The following is an 18,577-nucleotide window of genomic DNA, read 5'->3' on the forward strand; positions in this document are numbered from 1 at the left end:
CGCAATGCTCCAGCTGCTCGCGGAGACTCGCGCAGGCACTGTATGTGCCATCCAGCTGCTCGCGGAGAATCGCACAGGAGCTGTATGTGCCATGCGCCTGTGTGGAAGGGCAGAAGCCTTCAAAGACCGGTAAGGAGCGTGGGCGGGGGCTGGGCCCTTCGCCGTTCCCGGAAGTTACTTACTTCCGGGTTCACCGACCAACCGATTCGCGGGGACCGCCGCGAACCGGTTGAAACCCACCCCTGGTCAGACATGACTTCGCAACTAACAGCAACAAAATTTGGTATACCTGTCTTGAAAGAGTGTCAATTGGTTTTATTTTAAAGCTGTAAATAGCCATTGCTCACAAAGTGAAAAGGGACAAACTTTTAGAGTAATTTAATCTCTTAAAGGCCACTCAATTATTTAAAACCATAGTTAACAATATAAACAATACATTCACCATCTATCCATCTGTTAAACTTCTAAGTTACACCAAAGTATCAGTAAATTAACTTGCTCTTGGATCAATTTAGAGTCGAGGTGGTGCAGTGGTTAGGGTGCAGTACTGCAGGCCACTTCAGCTGACTGCTAGTTCTGCAGTTCAGCGGTTCAAATCTCACCGGCTCAGGGTTGACTCAGCCTTCCATCCTTCCGAGGTGGGTAAAATGAGGACCCAGATTGTGGGGGCGATATGCCGACTCTGTAAACCGCTTAGAGAGGGCTGAAAGCCCTATGAAGTGGTATATAAGTCTAACTGCTATTGCTATTTACTTTTTAAAAAGTAAGTTGAAATGTTTTTCCACTCCCGTATAACGTTATGTTTACCTATTTACGTGTCTATTGCAACCCTATAGAGGTAAAATGACTGTTATGTAATGAATGTGTGTAGGACAGCTTAACTCTCTTAGCAGTCCAAAACGAGATGGCTTAAAAGTATAAATTTGCTTCAGCAGTGGAATGTAAATAAATATTTCATTCCCTGTTCAGAACTTTTGAAAACTTAAATGAGCTTGCAGAAACCTTTAGAAAATATTATGTTTGTATAAATAGCGAAATGTTTCCAGTCCTTGTTTGGAACAGTATGCTTGAATTAGTATATCATCGGATTAAACTGGTAAAGGTGCTTCGTTGGTCTGTTTTACTCCTTTCAAGCAGACCAGTTAATTCATCATGTTTTATTAAATATTTACAAGTTTTTGCAGAAGGAAATCGAGTGCGTTTTGCTTGTTTGTTTGTTTATATGTTTTCTTGCTGCCTGGTAGCGCTTCCAAACACAACCGAAAACATTTCTAGATCCGTCTTTCTACAATTGTAGCTGGGAAATGTTTTCCACTGCCCTTGAAAGCGTGAATCCAGTTTAGGAGGTAAAAATTAACCTATGTAGAATATAGTTGTATCCTCCATCATAAGTCAAACACTACCTGTATAGTTGAGATATTAAGTAGGAGTATCCATTGCTTGCCGTCAAAGGCAAAAAGATGTTATGGCATGTGCCTACAATTTCAATCAAACAAGATTTAGTATTGAATAACTCATGTATAAATTTAGCTGACAGGCTTGGGATTAAGCATTTGACAGTGTTTAAAAGTGGATGGCTTATGAGATTTCCTATTTGATTCTAGCCACAGAAGAGGTGTGATCAAGATTCTTTGCTGGTGATTGCCGTTATATTTTACAGTTATTATACTCTTATTTTGGATTGTGATCTTAATTATAAAAGAGTTAAAATGCATTACACATCGTTTTAGCATTGTTCACCCAGAAATAGCAATAGCAGTTCGACTTATATACCGCTTCATAGGGCTTTCAGCCCTCTCTAAGAGTCAGCATATCGTCCCCCACAGTCTGGGTCCTCATTTCACCCACCTCGGAAGGATGGAAGGCTGAGTTAACCTTGAGCCGGTGAGATTAGAACCGCTGAACTGCAGATAGCAGTCAGCTGAAGTGGCCTGCAGTACTGCACCCTAACCACTGCGCCACCTCGGCTCTACTTTACTTAAGACAAAATTGGAGACAAAAACAGATAAAAGCTATAGAGCAGAGATCCCCAACTTCCAGTCCGTGGCATGCCAGAAACCAGGCCATGTAAACAAGCGAAGACCCATTTGCGCGGTGCAGGCAGCACACAAAACCATGTCCCCTCTGGCCCAGGGAACAGCCTTTCTCCATGGAACCAGTCCCTGGTGCCCAAAAGGTTGGGGAGGGCACTGCTAAAGAGCATAGAATTCATCTGATTGACTAAGGAGAGTTTGAATGTGGAACATTCAGAGCCGAGGTGGCGCAGTGGTTAAGGTGCAGTACTGCAGGCCACTTCAGCTGACTGTTAGCTGCAGTTCGGCGGTTCAAATCTCACCGGCTCAAGGTTGACTCAGCCTTCCATCCTTCCGAGGTGGGTGAAATGAGGACCCGGATTGTTGTTGGGGGCGATATGCTGACTCTGTAAACCGCTTAGAGAGGGCTGAAAGCCCTATGAAGCGGTATATAAGTCAAATAATAAATAAGATGCAAAAGTGTAAAATATTGCCTTTCCATGCTCTCTATTGTTACTTTTGAAGCATTCTGAAAATTCTTAATGGTTCTGTATGGCCTTTTCTGCTGGATGCGAGACAAGCTTCTGTTTATGTTACCAGGACAACTGTCAAAAACTATGCTGTGTACAGTTTAATCCCTGAAAAATTCTGTAGCTATGCGTTACTTGTACTAGGGATGAAATATGACACAAACCTCTCAAGTCTGTTTAGGCTGATACTGTTTAATAATCTGTTTTATTGTATTGGTTAGATTACATTTGTTTCCAATTAAGATCTCTTTGGGAATTGTGCATGTTTACTAATTATGCTGTGCAGTATTTCAAACTCACTATCCAGAGGTGTTTTGGAGAGAACTGACACAACGCCTTTCCGCAACGTTTTAAGGCAGCTTTGACTTTTCTGATTTCCAGGATCTTGTGACTGCCCTCTGAAACTACTACAAACTTCTGAGAAAGGGCACAATTGCTTCAGTATCTTAGAGAGGTGCCAAATTCAAATTTAATGAATTTATATGCCCCCCAATCCTGAAGGACTCCGGGTGGCTTACAGGGATATAATTCTAAAAAGATAAAAGTTAAAAATAAGGAAGAGAAAACAGATTAAAAAGGGAACACATCATGCACTCAATCTAGGCTGGGCTGGACCTCATTCATGAGGTCAACAGCCCCGGGCCTGCCGGAATAGCCAGGTTTTAGTAGCCTTTCGGAAGGCCGAGAGAGTGGGAAGGGTCCGGATCTCTGGGGGTAGATCGTTCCATAGGGTCGGAGCAGCTACAGAGAAGGCCCTCCCCCGAGGGGTCGCCAGCCGGCATTGTCCGGTCGACGGCACCCGGAGGAGGCCCAGCCTGTGAGTTCTTATCGGCCGTTGGGAGGTATGTGGCAGGAGGCGGTCTCGCAGATATCCGGGTCCTAAGCCATGTAGGGCTTTAAAGGTGATAACCAGCACCTTGAAGCGCGTTCGGATACCGATAGGGAGCCAGTGCAGCTCGCGGAGGATAGGTGTAACATGGGTGTATCTCGGTACACCCAATATCGCTCGCGCGGCTGCCTTCTGGACCAATTGTAGTCTCCGAACACTTTTCAGGGGCAGCCCCATGTAGAGCGCCATATATGAACTGTGTATAGTCCGAAACACTTTTTTGAAACCGAACCCAAAACACGGCAAAACTCGATTACAGTGGCCCCCTGTTGAGCACCGGGAACCGGTTCTTTGGAGAAAGGTTTTTCCATGGACCAGAGTGGCGTGGTTTCACATATTGCCTGCATCCCGCGGATGGAGTTTCGCTTGTTTGCGTGGCCCAGTTGATCAGGGACCTCTGATCTATTACACTGAATGCAGAGGTGGTGTGGTTGTTATAAGTGTGAGTCTAGATCGCAAATCCCATTTTTCCAAGGCTTTTATAACTTTCACCCCGAGTTAAACGGATGGTTGTAAGTTAAAGTCCATGTGTTGGTAACCAGTTTACTTAGCAATAGCAATAGCAGTTAAGATTAAGATTAAGATTTAATTTATTTGTATGCCGCCCTTCTCCGGGAGAGACTCAGGGCGGCGAACAACTCAAAAGGGGAAAGGGGATACAAACACAATACACGTAATTAAAATACACAAGAGTCATACAGCCATACAAGTTGAGAGGGGAGGGGAACCGAGGTGGCGCAGTGGTTAGGGTGCAGTACTGCAGGCCACTTTAGCTGACTATGATCTGCAGTTCAGTGGTTCAAATCTCACCGGCTCAAGGTCGACTCAGCCTTCCATCCTTCCGAGGTGGGTGAAATGAGGACCCGGACTGTGGGGGCAAGTTGCTGACTCAATTTGCTAAAAAAATTTGTAAACCGCTTAGAGAGGGCTGAAAGCCCTATGAAGCGGTATATAAGTCTAATAAATAAATAAATAAATAAATAAATAAATAAATAAATAAACTCATCAACCCCAGGCCTGCCGGCACAGCCAGGTTTTGACGGCTTTCCGGAAGGCCTGGAGAGGGGTGAGGGTCCGAATCTCCGCGGGGAGTTCATTCCAAAGGGCCGGAGCTGCTACAGAGAAGGCCCTCCCCCGGGTGGTAGCCAGGTGGCATTGGCTGGTAGACGGAACCCGGAGGAGGCCGACCCTGTGCGATCTAACGGGTCTGTGGGAGGTAATTGGCAGCAGGTGGTCTCTCAAGTACAAGTATAAGTTAGACTTATATACCGCTTCATAGGGCTTTCAGCCCTCTCTAAGTGGTTTACAGAGTCAGCATATTGTCCCCAACAATCCGGGTCCTCATTTCACCCACCTCGGAAGGATGGAAGGCTGAGTCAACCTTGAGCCGGTGAGATTAGAACCGCTGAACTGCAGAACTGCAGTCAGCTGAAGTAGCCTGCAGTGCTGCATTTAACCACTGCGCCACCTCGGCTCTTATGAGCCTGTTGCTGTTTTTAAACTGTTTTCTTTTATCGTTATGTGTGTTTTTTTCTTATATTTTTTGTAAGCCGCCCGGAGTCCTTCGGGATTGGGCGGCGTATAAATATATTTAATAAATAAATTTAATAAATAAAGATGGTATTCAACAATACAGTTTAATCTTGTTCCCTAGTATTCCCTTGGAATCTTCTTATTTATTTATTTATTTATTTATTTATTTAACCTGGCTCGTCTGCTTTTGTTCCATGATCAGGCATATATTGTTGCAAATAAGATATTTGATTTTTTTGACGGCGTAATTTTCCCCCTTTATAAATAGCTTTCAGTTACTTTAGTACAGTCTTGTAGCCAAGTTTGCTATGTGTCTTTAAATCTAACTGTTAAAAGATGATGAAATGCATGTGAAGCTCTCATTACTGAAAGAATGTCAGTAAACATAAATTATAAATCCTTCAGGAGCCAAGAAGAAGAAAACTAAATGGAGGAGAGAGGAAAAAAAGATTGCATTTATTATCTCATGTTGATAAGTGTTTATACAATGGGGAAAAACCAAAACTCTTGGGAATCTCTCTATAAAATAGCCCAGTTGGTTTGAATTATGTTTTCATGTGAAATATGGTGTTTCTATATTCCTGTTTTTCCTTTTCTTTCAATTAATGTTGTGGGAAAGTGAACTGCATTTTCTAAGTGTTAGATAATGGTTCAGGTTTGATCCCTCAAACAAATTATGAGTTGAAATGAGTACTCTCACTGAACCTAATATGGAATTTAACAATGAAGTCATATTGGGAATGTGAGTTAGACCAAGTTAAAGTAGATGTATCTTACATGTTTGGCAACCTAGGAAGCGTTCTGAGAGTTTTAATTATTTAAAATTATTTCTGGAATTTGTTTTCTTAAAATATTTACAGTGATAAATGATATGTATTTAAAATGATGGTGGTGAGGGGAAAATGCATTCATGCTTTCCTTGCAAATGACGTAAAGTAAAATGTTTTAAAATATAATTTAAAGAAAGAGCATGGGTTTGTAATTAAAAAAAGGTTTATTATTTTAAAACTTTATAGTTATAAAATGTCGTGGCACGACAAAACCGCGCTCGACTAAGCCACGCCCGATTAAACCGCGTCGCTGACGTCATCAACAGGGCGACAACAGCCAGCGCGGAGAAAGAAGGGCGCTTTAAATAGCGCTTAGAAAGCAAGCCGATTCAAGTTAAGGTTAGGGTTAGGGTTAGGGTTAGGGTTAGGGTTAGGGTTAGGGTTAGGGTTAGGGTTAGGGTTAGGTTAAGGGTTAGGGTTAGGTTTAGGTTTAGGGTTAGGTTAAGGGTTAGGGTTAGGTTTAGGGTTAGGTTAAGGGTTAGGATTAGGTTAAGGGTTAGGTTTAGGGTTAGGTTAAGGGTTAGGTTTAGGGTTAGGTTTAGGATTAGGTTTAGGGGGGTTAGGTTTAGGTTTAGGGGTTAATTTTAGGTTTAGCGTTTACAGCGTGCTTTTTTCTCCGCGCTGTTGTCGCGCTGTGATGACGTCAGCTACGCGGTTTCGTCGAGCGCCCTTTAGTCGAACGCGGTTTTGTGGCGGAACCATAAAATGTTACTAAACATTAAGCCTTAGCGTTTTTCTTTAAAGTTAGCAATCTATCATTCTATATGCACACTGTATAAAAAAGCTAGTTGTAATTCAGTCATAGCTAGTTTTACATATTTTGACCATGACAGTGAAAATTACTTAGATACAGCTAAAATATTGATTTCTGGATTTTGTACATTACATAGTGTTATGCACCCCAATAATAATTGATTACACTGGATATAAAAAGTTTACACACCCCTATTAAAATGTCAGGTTGTTGAGATGTAAAAAAAAAACACCAGACCAAGATAAATTATTTCATAATTTTTTCCACCTTTAATATGACATATTTCTCACCTGGATTACTATAACGCTCTCTACATGGGGCTGCCCTTGAAGAGCATCCGGCGGCTTCAACTGGTCCAGAATGCAGCTGCGTGGGTTATCATGGGGGGCACCTAGGTGCTCCCATGTTACACCCCTTTTAGGCGGCCTGCACTGGTTGCCAATTGTCTTCCGGGTGCGATTCAAGGTACTAATTATGACCTTTAAAGCGCTCCATGGCTTAGGCCCAGGGTACCTGCGAGACCACCTACTGCCACCGGTAGCCTCCCACCGTCCAGTGCGATCCCACAGAGTTGGCCTCCTCAGGGTGCCGTCGGCCAGACAGTGTCGGCTAGCGACCCCCTTGGGGTAGAGCCTTCTCTGTGGGAGCGCCTTCCCTCTGGAATGAGCTGACCCCGGAGCGTCGCATAATCCCCGTCCTCCGGTCCTTCCGACGCGCCCTAAAAAGTCGGCTTTTCCAGCAAGCCAGCCTGGCTTGAACAAAACAAATCAAAGTATTGATTATTGTTAATTTGAATTTGAATTCTTTTTAAAACAATGTTATTGTCAATTCTAATTGTGTTTGTTTGGGATATTCTATTTATTTATTTATTTTTAACTTTTGTATTATGTGTTTCTTTTAATGTTGTACGCCGCCCTGAGTCCTTGGGAGAAGGGCGGCATATAAATCTAATAAACCTGAACCATATAAGTTGTACAATTCACTTGAAAAACAAACTGAAACATTTTTTGGGGGGGGAATAACAATTTAAAAATACAATATAATGTTTCCTGCTTCCCTTTCTCCCTCTCTTTTTAATAAGGTAAGCTCTTGGGTGACATGGCTGATCCTGACTGCAGGGTCTATGGAGGAAAAGCGAGAGGTTTTCTCCCACATAATACATGTGGCAAAATGCTGCTGGAACATGGGCAACTACAATGGTGTAATGGAATTCTTGGCAGGCCTCAGGTACTTGAAGCTCATTCTTGACATGATGACAACCCAGGGGGATAGATTATGTTACAGCATCTGTTATATACCACTTGTCCATTTAAAAATAAATAAATGGTGAATATCCCTCCATCCGTCATTGTGTTGAACGTTATCCTTTATCCTCATCCACTGAGTTTATGATTATAAATGTTTTGACAGAATTGAATAAGATGGACGACGGAGGTTATTATATCGTTTAAAAGACGGGTCTTTTTTTCAGAAAACTCAGGGAGCTCGTTTATCTTACGGAAAGATAAACAAGGAAAACGGGGGAAAAAACTTCTCAATCTCTTAGCACCACATTTAAACACAGTTAAGAAAAAGTGCTAGTTGCCGCTCCGAAGGAAAGGCATACTTTAGATAAATTTAGAATATATCTTATCGAATCCACCATGTTAAAAATCCTTGCCCCATTTTTCATTATCAGTCATGATTTCTCCTGCAGCCATATCTTCTCTCATTCGCGTTCAATAAAATATGCACATTGGAAAATAAAAGTGACTTAATGAGACAGGACAGACGCAAGATCTAAATGAAGCTTTATAATTGAAAATATTTGTAGTTTCTTCATTCTGTCCATTTGTCATAACATTTCATAGCATTCTTTTTTTTAATCATAAATATTTTTTATTTCCATTTTCATAACACACACTCACATGTATACTATACATAGTCCGTATCATATAGTATTAAATAATAATTACATCAGTTCCTCTTGTCAACAATGCCCAGAAAAATAGAAACCCATTATAACTCTTCTGCTCTCCATACACCTCTTTCTTCTACCACCCTCCAACTATCTATCCTCCCTCCATCATCGTTTTCTACCCTACTTCCCCTCCCTTTCTACTGCTCCTCTCTCTACAATCCATTCCTCCTTATCCTCCTCATCTTCCCCCCTTACCCTCTCTCCTATCCTTCTTTTCCCATCTTTCTTCTCCCTTCTGTTTCCCACTCCTCCTCTCATTGGTGTATTTCCGCTACATGTCAATATGCTTAACATATCCTAGTTTTAAAGAAAAAATAGTAATAATAATAATAATAACGAAAATACGTTACGACGTCCTAGGCCCCTGGGTGGGGCCCGACTAGTAACCAATGCCAAATCCGGCGAAACAACTGGCCGCTGTGATACAATTGTACAATAATAATAATAATAATAATAATAATGAAAATATAAGAAAAAACAGTATACATGTGGGGTCAAATTACATTAAAATCTAACACGTCTCGTCAAACCTGATATATATCTGCTGCCCAATAGTGGGCCATGAGGGATTTGCAACTGGGCCATGGAAATGGCCAGCCAGCGAACACATTGCTTGAGCTGTAAGCAAACATGTCCATGAGTGCTCCATTCGTGTGAGCGGCAGGCTTGCGCGAACCATCCCTTCCCCCCAGTCCGCAAAGCGGGTCTGCAAAACGCTGGGGAACTCTGATTTAGAGCATGTACATCTAAATGTTTGCTAGGTACTTTATATTACCAGACCACACTAAAACTAAGTAATGTCCTAGGACAGAACACTGTCCTCAAAGAAATAAAGCAGGCATATCCTTTGTGAGGTTTATATGGATAACATGATTAATTGTGCAATTGTAATTGCATACCAGTAATGATATTTTCATACCTGCATTAATGACGTTTGTTATTGCTGCTAACAAGGTTATGTACAAACAAGCAAGTAAACTTTCATATGTTTTCCAAACAGGTCAAGAAAAGTTTTAAAAATGTGGCAGTTCATGGACCAGTCTGATATTGAAACCATGCGCAGCTTGAAAGATGCTATGGCGCAACATGAATCATCGTTTGAATATAGAAAAGTTGTCAACAGGGCTCTGAATATCCCTGGCTGTAAAGTAGTTCCTTTCTGTGGTGTATTTTTAAAAGAGCTCTACGAAGTTTTGGACGGGGCTGCAAGTGTCATCCGACTTTGTCCGCAGTATAATTCTCAGGATGAAACACTAGAGGTAATTTAATCCGCGAACAATCTTATCTAAGACAGTTGTTATATTTCCGTGTGCGTGTGTAAATTGCAAAGATTGGTTGGTTGGTTGGTTGGTTGAAGCCTTTACAATTGCAATAATGTTTTATCTTAGTTAGTTAGTTAGTTTATTTTATTTATATGCCGCCCTTTTCCCCCGAAGGGGACTCAGGGCGGCTCACAACTCAACCAAGGGAGGGGGATACAGACAAAAATTAAAACAACGTGCAACAATACATAATTTAAAACACACAACAGTCATACCATTCGAGAAGGGGGTAGAAGCTTTTTAGCCCCAGGCCTGTCGGAATAGCCAGGTTTTAAGGGCTTTGCGGAAGGTCTGGAGGGTGGTGAGGGTCTGAATCTCCATGGGGAGCTCGTTCCAGAGGGTCGGAGCGGCCACAGAGAAGGCTCTCCTCCGGGTAGTCGCCAGTCGACACTGGCCGGCGGATGGAATTCGGAGGAGGCCTAATCTGTGGGATCTAATCAGTCTAGAGGAGGTAATTGGCAGCAGGCGGTCTCTCAAGTACCCAGGTCCAATACCATGGAGGGCTTTATAAGTGACAAGTATTCAAATACTTTGGCCACCTAATGAGAAGGAAGGACTCACTAGAGAAAAGCCTAATGCTCGGAAAGATTGAGGGAAAAAGAAGAAGGGAGCGACAGAGAATGAGGTGGCTGGATGGAGTCACTGGTCTGTTCATTGTTGTGGCCTTGCTGATGGCTTTTTACGTGTTGTTGATATTCTTTTTTATTCTAATGTGTTGTGAGCTGACCAGAGTTGCAATTTGAAAGATGGGCGGCCAATAAATAGCTTTAATTAATAAATAAAAGGAATAGTTGGGTTATTTGGTTAAGAGCCGAGGTGGCGCAGTGGGTAGAGTGCAGTACTGCAGGCCACTTCAGCTGACTGCTATCTGCAGTTCGGCGGTTCAAATCTCACCGGCTCAAGGTTGACTCAGCCTTCCATCCTTCCGAGGTGGGTGAAATGAGGACCCAGATTGTGGGGGCGATATGCTGACTCTGTAAACTGCTTAGAGAGGGCTGAAAGCCCTAGGAAGCGGTATATAAATCTTAACTGCTATTGCTATTGCTATTCTAGATTTACTGAGGTTAAAGAATTAATTAGTAAGGTTATTAAATGTCTCTCTCACATACACACACTCACACATTCAATGTAATTCTTAAGATCTGATTAAGTTCTTATACAAAATAGTCCCCTACTAGATTTTTTTAAATAGTTTTTGGGACGACTAGCTAACAATGTGTCTCCTTAAAGAATGCATGTTAATGGGAAAGAGGAAAAAAAACAGCCAAACTCCCTAAGGCTTATGGATTTGCTGCTAGAGTTTTGAAAATTCCTTGATTTCTAAATTAGCCAAAATGCAATAAATATATTCCCATGTTCCACAGTGAAATATTCTGGTTTTGTCATTATTTCCAAACAAATGACCTTTCAAATTTACCATAACAGCAATATCAGTGTTATCGAAAACAAAGACTGTTCTGTGAGCTGAAGTGCCAAAGCAAAATTAATGATAGACATTCCGGAAGGACATTTTAGTATGTGGCATTGGTATATTCCCATTGAAAGCCTAGCCCTATTTATCTAAGAATAGACCCCCATTCAATTCCATTGGGCATATCTGTGAAGTTGTATGGATAGGAATGAACAATGAGAGCAATAGCATTTAGACTTATATACTGCTCCACAGTGCTTCACAGCAGTTTACAATATCAATAGCAATAGCAATAGCAGTTAGACTTATATACCGCTTCCTAGGGCTTTCAGCCCTCTCTAAGCGGTTTACAGAGTCAGCATATTGCCCCCAACAACAATCCGGGTCCTCATTTCACCCACCTCGGAAGGATGGAAGGCTGAGTCAACCTTGAGCCGGTGAGATTTGAACAGCTGAACTGCAGAACTGCAGTCAGCTGAAGTAGCCTGCAGTGCTGCATTTAACCACTGAGCCACCTGGGCTCTACAACATATTGCCCCCAACACTCTGGGTTCTCATTTTACCGACCTTGGAAGGATGGAAGGATGAGTGAATCTTGAGCTGGTAGTAGATTTAATGGGATCCCAGTTGACCAGAATCATTGCTGGATAATCTATGTTATTTGGTTCAAGTAGTAACTACTTGTATCCCTAAGATGTCGTATGTATGTATATATGTATGTATGTATGTATGTATGTATCTATCTATCTATCTATCTATCTATCTATCTATCTATCTATCTATCTATCTATCAGTGGTGGGTTTCAAAAATTGTTTGAACCTACTCTGTGGGTGTGGCCTCCTTTGTGGGAGTGTCTTGCTGCCCATGTGACCAGATGGGAGTGGCTTGCCACCCATGTGACCGGATATGAAGATGCCGACGACACTTGTCAGAACCACCTTAAATGACCCCACACACAGCACTGGCATGCATAAGAATAGGATGTAAACTTGTTTTTTAAAAGGCATCTTTGGTTTGCATTAAAACAACTTCCACACACGCAATGTTCTGATTGCACCACAAACGCAGTAGTCATCCTTACCTTTCACAGAGGCCCTGAGTTTTATAAATATGAGCATGATAGTGTAGAATAATCATATCCAAGGACCAGTGGTGGGTTTCAAAAAATTGTTGGAACCTCTTCTGTAGGTGTGGCCTGCTTTCCGGGTCCACTGGTGGAACCTCTTCTAACCGGTTCGGTAGATTTGACGAACCGGTTCTACCGAATAGGTGAGAACTGGTAGGAACCCACCTCTGGTATGTATGTATGTATGTATGTATGTATGTATGTATGTATGTATGTATGTATGTATGTATAATAATCTTTAGCTATGAATAGTTATAATGTCAATACTTAATACTTTCTCTTATTTTTTTAGTTTGTTGCAGAATACAGTGGTCAAGATAACTATTTGCAAAGGATAGGTCAAGATGGTCTACATGATATAGAAAAAGAATCTATGGCTAATTACATATTCCAAACAATTCGAAGCTGTAACCGAAGCTTGGAGTCCGAAGATGGAGAAGATAACTTTATTGAATATGAAGGCGGAAATTCCAGAAAAAATTCTTTGAAGGAGAAAACTCGCTATCCGTAAGGTTTTTTTAAACAATTTTTTTTAAATTTATTTATATCTTCAAGTTGGAGCATTAAAATTTTTATAATGTACGTAAGTTTTAAATATAAGGCATAGGGGAACCCTTGAAATTTGTAAGAATATATACCCACAGAATTCAACTCAATAAGGATGAATTTCATAGACACGAAACATTGCTACAACTCCCATTCGTACTTTTCTTATATTTTTACATATCTTTTTTTCCTGCAGCAATATCATCATTAAGTAATTTTTTAAAATGTGGTTATATTGACAACCCTCATCAGAAATATAGGAGCCGAGGTGGCGCAGTGGTTAGAGTGCAGCACTGCAGGCTACTTCAGCTGTCCTCATTTTACCCACCTCGGAAGGATGGAAGGCTGAGTCAACCCTAAGCCGGTGAGATTTGAACCGCCGAACTGCAGCTAACAGTCAGCTGAAGTGGCTGCAGTACTGCACTCTAACCACTGCGCCACCTCGGCTCTTCAGAAGAGGAAGAGAGATGGTATGAAGGGGAAGGCATTTTAAAAATGCTAAATTATATTTTGATCTTTAACATTACATACAGCTGAGCAGAATGTGAGTTTAAATATGCATATTACATACAATATATACGTATGTATATATTGATATGTATGTATGTGTGTGTGTATGTATGTATAATTACTAGTTGATAACCTGGCGTTGCCCACATATTTATTTATAGGAGGGAAATGTCTGGAGCAAACGCAATGTCTAAGGTTGGATTTTCCCCTTTACCAGAGGGAGCCCCCTTGTGGAGTTCTGTGAAGCCGTTACCATGGCAACTCCACTGTGCCGTACAGTAGAAGCCATTTTAAGGCACAACAGGCTGTATCTTAACAGAACACCCCGCAAGGGGTGTTAGAGGTGCCTTACTCTCACAGTATTTTTTTTTCAGAAAGTAAGTAATCCGTGTACCAAGTTTGGTTGAAATTGTTCAAGGCGTTCCAGAGTTATACTGGAAAGAATGAACACACACACACACACACACACACACACAGCCATTTTTATAGAGAGAGAGATATACATTTTAAAATGTATATTCCTAATTGTAATTTGAGAATACGTAACTTAAACTAAAGGTGTAGTTGAACTTCTCGATCCAGTCCTTTTCTCAAGAATTATGCGTGGAGTTGTGGTTCTAAGAGTCTTGGAATCTTTCTCTCTACGTTTTATATTCCCTCATCATGTAATTACTTTCAGGCAAAATTATTTCATCTTGTACATGAAGCTTTAAGCAGCCTACAGATGCAGCTAGGACATAAGTCAGCGATGCCAGGAATAGCATCATGCCATCTCTGTTGATCTTAGCTTAGAACATTGTATCCTGCTGGAATAGCATTCTAACTCGGTCGAAACAAAGATTATTTATTATTGTTCCTAATCCCGTTACTTTTAAGGGCATGCTATCTGAGATTCTCGAATTATTTTAGGAGGAGCTTATCGGAGTTAGTAAGTTCTTTGAATATTCACACGAGAGCACAGGTGTTGTTTTAATTATGACATACGGGAAGGTTGTTATTCTCTGTTCTCGGATCTCCCAATTCTATGTGTGTGGTGAGAAAACAGCTGAGTCCAGAACATCGTGCACTTAAATAAACGTTCTGAGGGAGCAATGAAAACTTTTTTAAACTACTCTGCTTCAACTGTATCCCCAAGAAAAGTAATAACTGCTATTATTTCTCTTTTCCTGGTGAATTAAGTGTTGACAGCTGGGATATAGAGAGATAACATTTATCCTAGGTCTATGACCCAAGAATAGAATTCTGTTCCCCTGTGAAATCCACAGGGTGGTCTGTGCAAGTTACTATCTGTCAGCCGAACTTTATTCTAAATTTATAAAGTGCTGCTGATGCTATGATCTTCTTTGAACAGGAATCTTTATCTATCTATCTATCTATCTATCTATCTATCTATCTATCTATCTATCTATCTATCATCTATCATCTATCTATCTATCTATCTATCTATCTATCTATCTATCTATCTATCTAATCTATCTATCTATCTATCTATCTATCTATCTATCTATCTATCTATCTATCTATCTATATCTATGTATCTATTATCTAGCCATCCCTCCATCCAATCTGTCATATCTATCTATCTATCTATCTATCTATCTATCTATCTATCTATCTATCTATCTATCTATCTATCTATCTACCTACCTACCTACCTACCTACCTACCTACCTACCTACCTACCTACCTACCTCTGTCTGCCTGCCTGCCTGCCTGTCTGTCTGTCTAATCAATTTATCTAATCTATCCCAGGTAATAGTAAACATTTAGGCAACATCATGCGCTCTACATGGGGCTACCCTTGAAAAGCGTTCGGAGACTGCAGCTAGCCCAGAATGCGGCCGCACGAGCGATATTGGGTGCACCGAAGTACACCCACATTACACCTGTCCTCCGCGAGCTGCACTGGCTACCAATTGGTCTCCGGATGAAATTCAAGGTGTTGGTTATTACCTTTAAAGTCCTACATGGCTTAGGGCCAGCGTACCTTCGAGACCGCCTACTGCCACATACCTCCCAGCGGCCAGTAAGATCCCACAGATTGGGCCTCCTTCAGACGCCGTCAGCCAGACAGTGTTGGCTGGCGGGCCCCCGGAGGAGAGCCTTCTCTGTGGCTGCTCCGACCCTGTGGAATCAGCTACCCCCAGAAATCCGGACCTCACCCACTCTCATGGCCTTCAGGAAAGCTGTAAAAACCTGGCTGTTCCGGCAGGCCTGGGGCTGTTGACCTCATTGCACCCAGCTATCAAATTATTTCATGAAATGCATTCATTCATATATTGAATTTATTTGCTGCCCGTCTCCTAGTGAACAACTAAAACAAACCTTTTGGTGTTCTTGCAAAGCAATTCTGCCGTATAATGATAATAAAGTTATAAAATAATGACATTACAAAACAGAAAACATTGCTTCCAGGAGAACTTTCTATGTGCAGTATGCTTATTCATCCAAGTTCACAGAGCAGCCAGATGTCCCCATGTCTTAATCATCAGTCCATGTTTCATCCTTTTTTTTGTTGTTGTTGTTGCTGTTCCTGTTAACGGGGATAATCTATTTAGGCAGAAATACTCACAGCGGTAATTTTGTCAAAGTTTTGGTAGTGGCTCTGAAGCCAGCGGACGCAATCACTGTCTTTCTTTCTCCCTGCCATTGCCCGGAAAATGTGATTTGTGAGCAGGCAGGCATGGCAATTTTATTTTTAATTTCTTTCCCATTTTTAATAAATTTTTATTTTAAACACACGAGCACATCAACAGAAACAAAGACATGACTTAAAAACAACATGGAAACAATAAGTTCCATCGTATATCATACCCCAGTTCCGAATCGGTTTCTTTGCAGTTAGTGTTTTCCCTACTATACATTTCCATCTTTCGTTCATAATCTCCTTATTCGTTATCCATTTTTATGTACAATTTTATATTTATTTATACTTAGCTACTTATGACCAAGTATTATTTACCTACATTGTGCTTTATATTTTTACTGTCATTTATTCTCTTCCATACAGTTATAGGTATACGCCCACATAGTTATTCTTTTTCTTTGCCATTCTTATATTATTATTATTCCATTTAAAAGGTTATAAGGTATAATTTGGAATGCTTTGTTTACCATCCTTCGCACCTGCTAAGACACCACCTTGTTTTCTCTTTCTTTTCTTTTCACCCTCCCTTCCTTCTCTACTTCCTTCCTCGTCTCCGTCCCCTTCTTCCTTCCCTTACCTCTCTCCTACTTCTACCCTCTTTCTTCTCCTTCCTACCCTCTCTCCTTCTCTTTCTTTCTCTTCCTCCCTCCTCTCCTTCTCTTTCTTTTCTTTTCTCCCTCCCTTCCTTCTCTCACAACATGCACTCAATCTTAGTGGGGCTGAAGCTCAGTCAAAGATCAACAGCCCCAGGCCTGCCGGAACAGCCAGGTCTTAACAGACTTTCGGAAGGCCGAGAGAGTGGGGTGGGTCTGGATCTCAGGGGGTAGATCGTTCCATAGGGCCGGAGCAGCTACAGAGAAGGCCTTCCCCCGAGGAGCCGCCAGACGACATTGTGTAGTCGACGGCACCCGGAGACGGCCCATCCTGTGAGATCTTATTGGACGCTGGGAGGTATGTGGCAGGAGGCGGTCACGGAGATATCCAGGTCCTAGGCCATGTAGGGCTTTAAAGGTGATGACCAGCACTTGAAGCGCGTTCGGAGACCAATAGGGAGCCAGTGCAGCTCACGGAGGATAGGTGTAACATGGGTGTATCTAGGTACACCCAGTATCGCTCACGCGGCCGCATTCTGGACCAATTCTAGTCTCCGAACACTATTCAAGGGCAGCCCCATGTAGACCGCGTTACAGTAGTCAGTAGTAGCGCGGTACAGTAGTACTACCGTTTCGGGCGCACTCGTGTGCTTATGCAACGCTCCGATCCGGGCTGAACTGGGAGGAACCCACCTCTGGTCTTCATAATAAAAGCATAAGAACTGCAGGAAAGAAAGTATGTTTACATCTGGACATGGCCAAAATCAGAATAAAATCTCAGTAACATCAACATTGAAAAGAAGCCTTATAAGCAAGCAGTAACAAATTAATCATTAGAAGTGGCTTTAAAGCCAAGCCCTTTTAAAGCTACTAAAAACATATAAAGGGTGGTTTGTGGTTTTTTTTTGAGATTTCAAGCCCAGAGTTTTATCACTTTTTTTAAAAAGAAAAAGGTTTTGTTTGTTATTTGGTGGTATAAGTTCTATTTTTTGCTTGAAACACTCTTATTGAAATTGCTATCTGGATGCATTCTTTGCATTGCTGTCTTCCATTCTTCTATTGTGTTGTATTTCACGGTTCCACCACAAAACCGCGGTAGATTAAAGCGCGCTCGACGAAAGCGCGTACCTGACGTCATCACAGTGCGACGAAAACATCACGCTGTGAGTGGTAAAGTTAAAATTAATGTGAAAACCTTACCCTAACCCCCCCAAACCTAACCCTAAACCTAACCCTAAACCTAACCCTTAACCTAACCCTAAACCTAACCCTAAACCTAACCCTAAACCTAACCCTAAACCTAACCCTTAACCTAACGCTAAACCTAACGCTAACCCTTAACCTAACCCTAAACCTAACCCTAACGATTAACCTAACCCTAACCCTAAACCTAACCCTTACCTTTATGTGAATCGGCTTGCTTTAAAAGCGCTTTTTAAAGCGCCCTTTTTTCTCCGTGGTCGTATTTGTCACGCTGCTGATGACGTCAGGTACGCGCTTTAATCGGGCGCGCTTTAGTGGACCGCGGTTTTATCGTGCCACGGTATTTCACAACCTCAATGAACAGACTAATAAGTCCATTGGAGTTGGGCAGCTATAATGAATTTGAATAAATAAATAACTCAATTATTCCCTCGTAGGTTTAACTGTTTAACTGTTTATTAAATGTATAGGCTGCCCAATCCCGGAGGACTCCGGGCGGCTTACAGAAACAGAGATTAAGAGAAATTAAAAACAGATAAAACACAACAAATTTAAAAAGACACAACATGCACCCAATCTAAGCGGGGCTGGACCTCAATCCAGAGGTCAACAGCCCCAGGCCTACCGGAATAGCCAGGTCTTAATAGCTTTCCGGAAGGCCATGAGAGTGGGTAGGGTCCGGATCTCTGGGGTTGATGCAAAGAGTTTAT

The 18,577-nt window shown here is 41.7% G+C and overlaps 1 protein-coding gene across 2 annotated transcripts in view; it reads left to right on the top strand.

Annotated features, from left to right (window-relative positions):
* Positions 1-18,577, top strand: part of PLCE1 (phospholipase C epsilon 1) — a 131,376-nt gene that overhangs the window by 43,048 nt on the left and 69,751 nt on the right. For both annotated transcript variants that reach the window (XM_087702600.1, XM_087702601.1), the window contains exons 4-6: positions 7,630-7,775; positions 9,509-9,767; positions 12,661-12,875. In XM_087702600.1, coding sequence (XP_087558726.1) covers positions 7,630-7,775; positions 9,509-9,767; positions 12,661-12,875 — 620 coding nt within the window. The remainder of the gene's footprint in view (positions 1-7,629; positions 7,776-9,508; positions 9,768-12,660; positions 12,876-18,577) is intronic.

Source organism: Thamnophis sirtalis, unplaced genomic scaffold (assembly GCF_051295495.1).
Source record: "Thamnophis sirtalis isolate CommonGarterSnake01/CBP01778 unplaced genomic scaffold, rThaSir2_p1.2 scaffold_15, whole genome shotgun sequence".
Taxonomy (NCBI): Eukaryota; Metazoa; Chordata; class Lepidosauria; order Squamata; family Natricidae; genus Thamnophis; species Thamnophis sirtalis.